This window comes from Miscanthus floridulus, chromosome 8, assembly GCF_019320115.1.
Source record: "Miscanthus floridulus cultivar M001 chromosome 8, ASM1932011v1, whole genome shotgun sequence".
NCBI lineage: Eukaryota > Viridiplantae > Streptophyta > Magnoliopsida > Poales > Poaceae > Miscanthus > Miscanthus floridulus.
The window spans coordinates 74,965,108-74,975,870 of NC_089587.1; the positions used below are offsets into that span (position 1 = coordinate 74,965,108).

Consider the following 10,763-nt stretch of genomic DNA (forward strand, 5'->3'; position numbering starts at 1 on the left):
TTCGAGTCGTCGTCTCTTCCGGATAGTGAGAACTTGACTAAGCAGCAGGAACGTAGCATTAATTGATAGAACTTGATAGTTATGATGATGCTCAAATTAATATACCGTATATGGTTACTAATGTTTGTTAGCTTAATCAAGTGATTGCTCTAGCATAGGTGCTAATCTAGAGATGCTGAATTGAATAGGTATTCAATTTGATGTTAAAGATATTAAATCTCTAAGTTATGTTACTTATGCTTTTATGCAAAATATTGTCAAGCTAGTTCCACCGATAAAGCTTTGCATACTCTTGGTGTCATATTATTTTTGGTTTATGACGGGTAAGTCTAGTTGTGTACATTCTTGTACTCAGGATTTATTCCCTCTTGTTGCAGATGATATGATGTATTATGGGTACTGTAAGAACTGCCTTCATCCTGCTATGGATGAGGACTAAACCATGGGACATGGTACTCCTAAGATATCCTCTCTGTTCTGCTTTTGCTGGAAATGGCCGTGGTACTGGCATGTATTTAAACTAAGTGTGATGTTGATGCCAAACTACTTTGCTTCCGCTATTTGAACTTGGTTTGTAATAACTATATGAACTATGATGTATGTGAAATACTTGTGAACTATTTGTGAACTATGATGTAATATGTGACTTGTTATGTTGAATCATGTACGATCTTGGTTTGTATGTTGGTTGATTTGAGATCCTTCGTGATTTTATCGGACTACCGGGTTTATATGGGCTCAAGTACGATAGTTTGATCGCTTTGGTGATTGCTATTGTACTTGTGCTCTTATAAATTAGACGGTTCTGTTACATAGGGGGCTGGTGAAGTGGAGTGGGGCGGTGGAGTTGCAGCAGGCCAGCAGCCAAGGAGGTGGTAGACCTCAGAGTGGAGCGCCGTCGGCGGTGCGCTTGGGAGGATGGAGAGTGCGTGTGATTGGAGCGGGGGTGCTCAGTGGGGTGTAGTCGTGGGTCTGAGTGTGTGGTCTACATGTCAGTGCAAGTAGGATTACGGACGCATGGTGCAGCGGCTTCACCACAGGGGAGTGAACGGGTCCTGTTTCACCTTTTCAGACTATACTAGCAGATGCCCGTGCATTGCTACGGCTAAACATTTGCAACGCAATTCAACACAATATAAGAGTAAGAAAAAATGGTGTGTTACGAGTCTTAAAATTTTCAAGACAGCAAGGGTATAAAAAATAGTGGGTCGAGATTAGCAGACAAATATCCACGGGCTTACACTCCCGTTGCAAGTATATAATCATTGGGAACATAGCGCTTGTATGGCATATCTTTACCCCAATCAAGAATAGAAGTAGGATCCAGCATAGTACAATTTTATTTCATCCTTGCATACAAAAATTTGAAAATAGATATAATCATCCATATTCTTATGTGAGCATCAATATTGAGCATAACAAAACACAATTGAAGTAAAAATCATTGTCAACCAAAAAACGTTCCAGGCTTTCCACATGTATTTGGCCTCAAGCATTGATCACCCAATGTGATTCCTAATAAGCTAGTCGGACCTTTTTTTTGTTGCTTCTCAAAATCTCAAACTTTGTTAATCGCATCGGAGGACCCTGGTCTGCATACACTCGTTATTTGAAGGATACTGGCCTGCAATGTAAATTTTAGGAATATCTTTGTTATGCTTGCCAGATGTATCTATCATAGTTCAGATATCAGTATTAGAACATTATTACTTTTGCCATCAATTACAATTTTGTAAAGATAGTCTGCTAAGACAAACATGCAAACCTTCATTAGATTTGAAATTATCAGAGATCTTGAAAACACATAAATTATCAGAATTTTTGAAAGCTAGTATGCTAAAACCATCCCATTAATTAGATTGATTGGGATGTTATAATCTTTGGGGGCAAAATTGACCATTGGAGAGAAAAAGGACCACTATTCTTATTTTTTCAATCTCTGTATTATTATCTTGTGATGCAGGATTTAGGTATCAGCCCTACTCTGTTCTAACCTGCATCATGACAGTTCATACACAAAAATAATGCAGAGGCAACAGACTATCCAAAGAAGCAAGATAGAAACTGGAAAATCACATCCTTGTTAATCCTTGCATCACTGCAAAGCTAGCTATATGGATTGTTTGGCTGCACAACCATTAGCATTTTGATCCCCTTGCTGCTGACAAGAGGATGCCTACCAACTCCTAGTCCTAGGAATTGCTGAAATCTGCTATTTAAAAGAATTTGATGTCATTGTATTGCAAAGACTGGATATTAGAAATCTTTGGTCAGTAATTCATTTGTACAGCTTCTAGTAAGGTTTCCATGATCAAATTATTTGGTGTAGTTTGTATTCATGTCCATGTGGTACACTATATGCATGCAGGGTTTTTTTTAATAAAAAACACTGATGAGCATATATTAGTATGAGTTTTACTTTGGTTGCTCTTCTTATCGATTGTATTAAGCAGAAGTGGATGAGAAAGAGGGGGCACTAAGTTATTAAGAGATAACCTACTGAATGGGGGGTCTATATTTTGCACAGGTTGAGGCGTAACTGTAGTGCTGTGGTCTCTTGCTTTAATGGTCTTAAAACTATTGGAAGAAGGGGAATCATGTATGTCATCTCAGTTTTTTACTGGAGATATGTTAATGAAAGGCTGGTACTAATAAATAGGTTAACAGGGACACAAACACTACTAACGTGACAGCACGAGGATGTTTTACCATAGGGAGTGACAGTGGATGCAGATGTAAAAGTGTCCAATCTGCAGGTTCATGAGACTCCAGTCTCCTCTCTAATGGAACAAACCTGCAGGGAACAAATTATTGCTATGCTATAATCCAAAAATATGTCTTACTGAATAGTAGTACCATACAGAACCTAGTATCCATAACACTGAATATCAATATCATTGCCTATATATGGATATCATCATGTGTGTGTGTGTGTGTGTATATATATATATAGAACTACTATCCTGTAGCTGGCTACAAAATAACTTATTCTGTAGCTATTTTGAGTTACGATAATTACTATGTTAATTTACGAGATTATAGTAACTCCTTACTAAGTGGTTTACTATAATGTTATGGTAAATATCCCCATGTGTTATAGTAACCCAACTATCGTAAATATGTATTGATATTATCGTAAATTAGTATATAAAATTATCGTAAATGGAGGTGGCTACAAAATAACTTATTTTGTAGCCTTTTTCTTTGAGATAGTGGGCACCTTAAGAATTGATAAGGCAAAATTATAACAGGCGAAGGCTGTTTGAAGTTGCATGGAGGCCAAAATAGTTTTTCAAAAGTAGCCACTGCAGCAACATCTCAATCATTTGAATACTTGTGTAAGCTCTGCTACATGGAGCTCGCATAAAAACAGTACAGGTAGGAACATTAATCCAAAGTATGTATTACTGCATACTAAGCATGTTTGTTGATTAATAAGCTATGCAACTGAAAAAACATTAAGTTATGGCATGTTTTTGGGCAGAATAGCATTTTTTTTAATATTGGAGGGATATAGAATTGCAGAAGGACGGCCTGGTGCAAGCGGTAGAGTCTTACCGCCTGTGACCGGAAGGTCCCAGGTTTGAGTCACAGTCTCCTCGTATTGCACAGGTGAGGGTAAGGCTTGCCACTGACACCCTTCTCCAAACCCCGCACAGAGCGGGAGCTCTCTGCACTGGGTATGCCCTTTAGGGATATCAGAATTGCAGCCAAGCCACACAGGATGAAGCAAGCAAAGCTCGAGAGAAGGTAGCGAGGATGAAGCCACACAGGATGAAGCTAACGTGCTAATGAGTTCCTCTTCCTCTTACCTCAAACGTAATCTTGGAGGGAGGCAAGGGTTCTGATCCTAGATTGGCGGTGGTCTGGGCACTCATGAAGACGAGAAGGCAGCGAGGAACTACTATGCAGTGACCCTTGAGGCGGCCCACCAACCTTCTCCACAAAGTTGTACGCGTGGCAGCTCACCTCCCCTCTCCTCTCCTCTCAGCGTCCCGGCAACGGCTCGGACCGTCTCTCTCTCCTCCAGGCTCCAGGCACCTAGGACTTGGATTGTAGAGGCGGTGTGGTAGCCGCTGGTAGGACAGGCAGGTGCTGGGCGGTGGCATACGCCAATTGGGGAGGAAGATGTGCTGCAGATCGAGGACGGCGGGGAGGAGCGAGCCTGCTACTGCTGATTGGGGGAAGACAGGGACACGGGGTGCCATGGATCGAGGATGGGATTGCGAAGATGCGGACTATGAGGCGAGCTATGGTGGCAGGTGTCGTAGGGTCGAAACCACGGCAAGCAAGTTGTTTGAGTCGATGTCATAATACGGGGTCTCCGATGGCTCGGGTGGACTCAGGAACATAAGAATTACGCAGAGAAGACGCAACTGTTTATCCTGGTTTGGGCCAATTCGGTCCCTACGTCCAGCAGCTGATGATCCTTATACTCAAGAGCATCCAAAATCTAGGGGGTTACAATAGAGTGTAAATGAATAAGATTTGGTAGGGGGTTAGCTCGGTGCTAATACTAAGGTTGCCTCGCCGTCGGTGGAGTCTCCCCCTCATCGGAGAGGAAGGAGACCGGAGGATGCGGTGGAGGAGGGGCTCTCGGTGCCCCTCTCTAGGTTGCCTTGCTCTTGGTGCAGAGCGGAGGCAGATGGAATGGAATGGAGTGTCTGGTGATTGAATTGGGATCCTCCCCCTCTAGGTCCGACCTTATCCCTTATATAATAAGATAGGTCAGGTACAAGGTGGTTTGGGGGTTCTAGTGTATGGTCTACGTGCGCCGGAGTCCAGGAGGGGCTTGCAGCGGTGCGCCATGGACCGTCGAGGTGTCTTGGAGCCGAAGAAGCCTGGGCGTCGTCTGGCTACTCTGTTCTAACACTCTACGTGTCAGACGGTGTCGGCTTGGACTGGCCTCCCCTGGGTGAGACCTTCTAGAGTCTCCTTAGTGGTGAAGGAGGTCGGCTCCGAGGGCTGACGTGTGGGCCTAGAAGCCCCTGAGCCCCCAGAGGCCATGGAAAGCTTTGTCTTCTTGTGTCATGCCCCGAACGTGACCCTGTTGGAGGAGCAATTGGTAAGGGCACGCCTAGGGAGTGGTGCCATGGAGCCCCAGGGCATTGCTAGCCTAGGGCTTGTCTTCTTGTGCTTGGGCCTTGGTTGGCATCATTAGCCGGACAAGAGCCAAGGCCTGGGCCTAGAGGTGCCATACATCAGGAGCCGAAGGCTCGGTGAAGCCCTGAGCCCTAGGCGGAAGCTGCAGTCAAGTCAGGCTTGGGCGGGTCTCTTTGCCAGAGGGTGCGCGCGAGCGTGCTCGATGGGCATAGCCCCTGAGACCCTAGGCAATCCTGAAGGGGTCGATTAGGGGGTCTTCTTCGTTCAGGAACCATTGGACCCAAGGCTTAACATACCTGTATGTTAGGATCTCGTCAGGAAGCCCCCAAGCCCTTTATGGCCTCACCTGGCGTGATGGCGACAAAGGGCTAAATTCAATCTTCTGGTAACCGAACCCTCCTTGGCGGGGATGGCTTCCACTGGCAAGAGTGTTATGCCCTACTTGGGGCCTTCTTCTTTAGTGTGATTGATGGCACTCGGCTATCGGTCTGAGCAAAGATGATGTAGATCCCTTCACAACTCCATGTCGCATGGGTCTTTGACTTGAGCGAGAGCTCGGCGAACTTCTATGAGTCACCGACTATAGGCCCAGGGGCACACTCCTTTTTGACTGGAGCCTATCGTGGGTCAGGTAATCAAGAGCGTTGGGCTCTGGCTCAGGGCCATCTGATCATCTAGAACTCCATGCACTTCTGAGGGCTACGATAACAGGTCCCGGTCCTCTCAATCTGGCCTTCTAGGGCCGACCCTCTATAGCCATAGATCAGGGAAGTGGGAGCGCGCTAAGGCTCAGACGGAGGCCCTCGTTGGGCCCACTACTCAGCGGCTCCCGACCTAACTCTAAGGAGTTGGTTGGTTTTGGGGGGATGCGCTACCTGAGCGCCCATTGATTGGGGGGTCGCGCTGCTCTGTCTAGGGAGTCGACATAGCCCCTAAGGCCATTGTGACCTTGAAGTCTTCATGGGCTCTGATGAGCTTTCAACTCAGGGCTGATGTTCCCTCGATGGGCTAGGCTACCACGACAATAGCCTCATTCACCATGATTGCTACGCCCGTGCTACTAGCGGGTAAGTCTGTGGGAACCCCAAGTTTACAGTCGTTCCATGCCTTGGTCATGTCCCCCAGGGGGCAGATTCTTGGTTTCTCGACCGAGCCACTTGTATAGTTTTCGAGCCCGTCTATCGATGCTCGAGACTCGCTGCCTCCATCATTGGGTCACCATGAGCGGCTCAAGGCCGATACTCGAACATCACTTGTCCGACGGTCAGGACACTTCTGTGCATCCTGGCTATAGCTGTGTGGGCCCGTCTCCCATGCATCCCCTTCTAGGGGGATGTCGCTTCTGTCCCACTGAGGGGTGGGTTGCTGCCAGGGGATTAGAGGTACAATAAATGAAAGACAAGAAGGAATGAGCTATGGATAGAATCGATGTAGTTGTTTGATGTTCTAGGCGTTGTCATACTCGTGCCCCGACATAGTGCTGATCATGTAGGCGCCCGATCGGATCACCCGTGAGACACGGAAGGGTCCTTCCTAGGGTGGAGATAGCTTGTGGCCCTTTTTGGATGGGGTGGCTCTCCAGAGGACAAGGTCACCTACAACAAAGGAACGCTCACGTACCCGTCTGGCGTGATAGCGATGAAGTCCTTGCTGGTAGCCGACAGACCGCACCACAGTGGTGTTATGCTCTTCTTCAAGCATGTCGACATCCGCTTGGCATTATTCCTCTGCTAGCTGCTCATCGTAGAAGTGGACACGTGGAGCATCGAAGTTGAGGTCAGAGGGGATGACTGCCTCAGCCCCATAGACAAGGAAGAAGGGGGTGTACCCTGTCGAGCGGTTCATGCTTGTCTATAGGCTCCAAAGCAGGAAGGGGAGTTTATCCACCCATCGTCCAGTGTGGATCTTGAGCATGTTGTAGATGTGGGTTTTGATCCCTTGGAGGATCAGCCCATTGGCGCACTCAACTTGGCCATTGGACTTGGGGTGATAGACCGAAGCCCAATCCACCCGAATTCGCTAGGAGTCGTAGAAGTCCAGGAACTTGCAACCTATGAACTGAGTGCCATTGTTAGTAATAATGTGATTGGGTACTTCGAACCTATGGATGATGTCTTGGATGAATTCGATCGCCCGCTCTGACTTGAGGTTAGTGATGAGCCGGACATCGATCCACTTGGTGAATTTGTTGATGGTGACCAGGAGGTGATCGAAGCCCCTAGGTGCCTTCTTGAACTCCCCAACCATGTCGAGGCACCAGACCGCGAACGACTAGGTGATGGGAATAGTCTAGAGTGCCTAGGCTAGCAAGTGACTCTGCTTGGCATAGTACTGGCACCCCTTGCACGTCTTGACAAGGTCTCGAGCATCAGTGAGGGTGGCCGGCCAGTAGAAGCCATGTCTAAAAGCCTTAACCATGAGACCGCATGGCCCTGCATGGTGGGCGCAGATGCAATCGTGGATGTCAAGGAGTAATTCCCTCCCTTCCTCCTGTGTGACACACTATAGGAGCACCTTAGAGGTGCTCTGAAGGTAGAGCTAGCCGCGGAGGACCTAGTAACTCTTGGCTCATCGGACCAGCCTATGGGCATCTGCGACATCATCAAGGAGGACCCCCACTCTAGGAAGTTGAGGAAGGGTGCCCTCTAGTGTTCTGGTGTCTCAGGGGAGGGGCGGTTGGAAGATTCACCTAGCGTGCTCCCGAGGTCTTGGTGGACTAACTCTAGGTCCATAGGAGGGCATCGATGTCCTACCCTAGGGTCGCCTTGGGGGCCTCAATAGGTGGGCCATCGTCTACCCTGAGGGGGGCAGCTGGCCCTTGTCTTCCGTGCTTCATGGGGCGCACTAGTGGGTCAAGAAGGGCATTAGCCAGCGGCTTGCTGCCATGCTGACTGCACATGGTGACCACAAGCATGCACTCCTAGGGAGACGGTGCTCCTTTGATGGTTTAGGTCGAGGTTGAGGTGGCGCTGGCTAGGGCTAGAGCTTTGCCCTCCCCAAGGTGGATTAAGGGGGCATCTTCGAACAACAGGGGCTTCTGGGAGGATGCCAGCCTCATCGAGGAGTCGACCTCCTCATTGTCCCCCTGGAGGACGTGATGGAGCTCGATGCTGTCGAACTCGTGCTCTAGCTTTCGGACCTCCATGTAGTAGGCCTCCATCTTCATGTCATGGCAAGTCAACTCCTTCATGACTTCATTAATAACCAGTTCAGAGTCTCCTCGTACAAAGAGGCACCGAGCACTAAGCTCGACGGCTACCCAGATACCGTGGAGGAGCGCCTTGTACTCTACAATGTTGTTAGTGGCCCGAAAGTGGAGTTGAAGGGCGTACCTTAGTTTGTCGCCACTGGGGGATATGAGGGGAACCCCCACGCCTACACCCTCAAGGGTGAGGGAGCCGTTGAAGTACATGGTCCTATACTCTACCTTGACGGGGTGGTCGAGGCCTGCTCCTCAGTCCACTCCACAATGAAGTCGGTGAGGGCTTGGGACTTGATCATGGTGCGGGGGGCATAGGTAAAGTCGAGGCCCATGAGCTCGAGCCCCCACTTGGCGATGCGGCCAGTTGACTCCTAGTTGTTGATGACATCCCCAAGCCGCTGGAAGACACAACCACCATAGGGTGGGCATCGAAGTAGTGCTAGAGCTTGCGCTTAGCGATGAGCATGGCATAGAGGAGCTTTTGGATCCTTGGGTATTGGGCCATCAAGTTATAGAGGACCTCGCTGATGAAGTACACCGGCCATTGGACCTTGAGGATGTGGCCCTCCTCCTCGCATTCCACCACTAGAGTTATGCTGACAGTGTGCGGTGTGGCGGTGGTGTAGAGGAGCAGAGTCTCCCCCGCTAAAGGGGAGGTCAGGACTGGCAGTGTAGTGAGTAAGTCCTTCAGCCTTGTGAGCGCTTCCTGAGCTTCCCGCGTCCACTCAAAACAATCAGATTTCTTTAGGAGCTTGTATAGTGGCATACTCCGTTCCCCATGGCAGGATATGAAGCAGCTGAGCGTGGCTAGACACCTAGTGAGCCTCTAAGCTCCTTTTAGGTTTTTGACCGGCTCCATGTCCATGATCACAGAAATCTTCTCGAGGTTGGCCTCGATACCACAGTCGGAGATGATGAAACCCAGGAGCTTCCCCGTTGGGACCCCGAACATGCACTTCTCTGGATTGAGCTTGATGTGGTTGGCGTGAAGGTTGGCAAAGGTTTCCTCTAGGTCGTTGATTAATTGTGCAGCTGCTCGAGACTTCTTAACGACGATGTCATCGACGTAGACCTCCAGGTTGTGGCTGATTTGCTCCATGAAACACCTCTGCATGACCTCTAGAAGGTGGCCCCTATGTTCCAAAGGCCGAACGGCATGGAGGTGTAGCAAAAGGCACCGAAGGGGGTGATGAAGGATGTGGCCAACTAGTCAGAGGGGTCCATCGTGATCTGGTTGTACCTAGAGTATGCGTCTAGAAAGCAGAGGGCCTCATAGCCGGTGGTGGAGTCGACCACCTGGTTAATCCGAGGAAGGGGGAACAGGTCCTTGGGATATGCCTTGTTGAGGCCAGTGTAGTTGACGCACATTCTCCATTTCCCATTCTTCTTATTGACCAGGATAGGGTTGCCCAGCTAGTCGGGGTGCTGGACCTCCCTGATGAAGCCGACGTCGAGTAGCCTGGTGAGCTCCTCACCGATGGCCTTGCGCTTCTCTTTGTCAGAGGCCTTCTATGCGAAGACATCGGCATTGTTGCATAGGAACTCTGTGAGGGTTGATTCCATGTTCGGGGACATGCCAGCGCCTATGCAGAGTCGCTTCTCGGGGTCTTCGAGGCGGATTTGGATCATCTTGGTGTCGTCGGCCGGGTGAAAGGTCGTCGTCACGTTCCCTTTCGAGCCCTTTGGGGGCTCATCACCCGGCTGGCGTCTGATTTGGGTGAAGTTGGCGGCAACGACGTCGACCGTAGTGAGGGCTGTGCCTTCCTGCTCGTAGTGATATGCCTCGGCCATAGAGCTAGCCACCACAATGACCACCCACGGGCCAGGAATATTGAGCTTTAGACACCCATAGTACGAGACAGTCATGAACTTCGTGTAGCATGGCCGCCCCAACAGAGCGTGATAAGGACTGGCGAAATCCACCACCTCGAAGTCAAGGTACTCCTTCCGAAAATTAGTGAGATCCCCGAACGTAACGGGGAGCCAGATGCTCCAATAGAGGATGATCTCGAAGAAGGGTGCCCCGCTAGGGCAGAGGTCCTTCCTTGAGATCCCCATATGATCGAGTGTGTCGGTGTAGAGAACATTGAGGCCGCTCCCGCCGTCCATCAGCACCTTTGTGAGGCGTGCCTTTCCGACGATGGGGTCGACGATGGCTAGGAAAAGGCCCATACTGGGGACGTGTCGGGGGTAGTCCTGGCAGCCAAAGGAGATGGGGACCTTTGACCAGCGAAGGCATCGAAGCGGTGCCCTGCTCGCCATGTTGAACCCCCATAGCATGTCCCTTGGGAGTCATGGGGGCGACGGAGTTGGTCCTCCCCCGTAGACCATGGAGCAAAGCTGTATCATTTCGAGGGCGAGCTCTCCTCTGGCCTACTCTATATAGGTGAGGGGAGCGCCCGCTGGTGGTGCCTTGGTGATGTCATAGATCTCCCTGGCTAGCCGACGGTGCATGCCT

At 49.5% G+C, this 10,763-nt stretch overlaps 2 protein-coding genes across 2 annotated transcripts; both read right to left on the bottom strand.

Moving 5' to 3' along the window:
* Positions 1-8,050: 8,050 nt before the first annotated feature.
* LOC136469409 (uncharacterized) lies at positions 8,051-8,515 on the bottom strand. Its single transcript, XM_066467612.1, has one exon. The coding sequence runs from the start codon at positions 8,513-8,515 to the stop codon at positions 8,051-8,053; it is 465 nt and encodes a 154-aa protein (XP_066323709.1).
* A 1,299-nt stretch (positions 8,516-9,814) lies between these two features.
* LOC136469410 (uncharacterized) lies at positions 9,815-10,477 on the bottom strand. The gene has a single exon (XM_066467613.1). It carries the CDS (start codon positions 10,475-10,477, stop codon positions 9,815-9,817), a length of 663 nt encoding a protein of 220 aa, XP_066323710.1.
* Between the last annotated feature and the right edge of the window lie 286 nt (positions 10,478-10,763).

What these genes read in the sequence shown, in the direction of transcription:
- LOC136469409 (XM_066467612.1), bottom strand. Translation starts at nt 8,515, where the DNA reads ATGTACTTCAACGGCTCCCTCACCCTTGAGGGTGTAGGCGTGGGGGTT.
- LOC136469410 (XM_066467613.1), bottom strand. Translation starts at nt 10,477, where the DNA reads ATGGGCCTTTTCCTAGCCATCGTCGACCCCATCGTCGGAAAGGCACGC.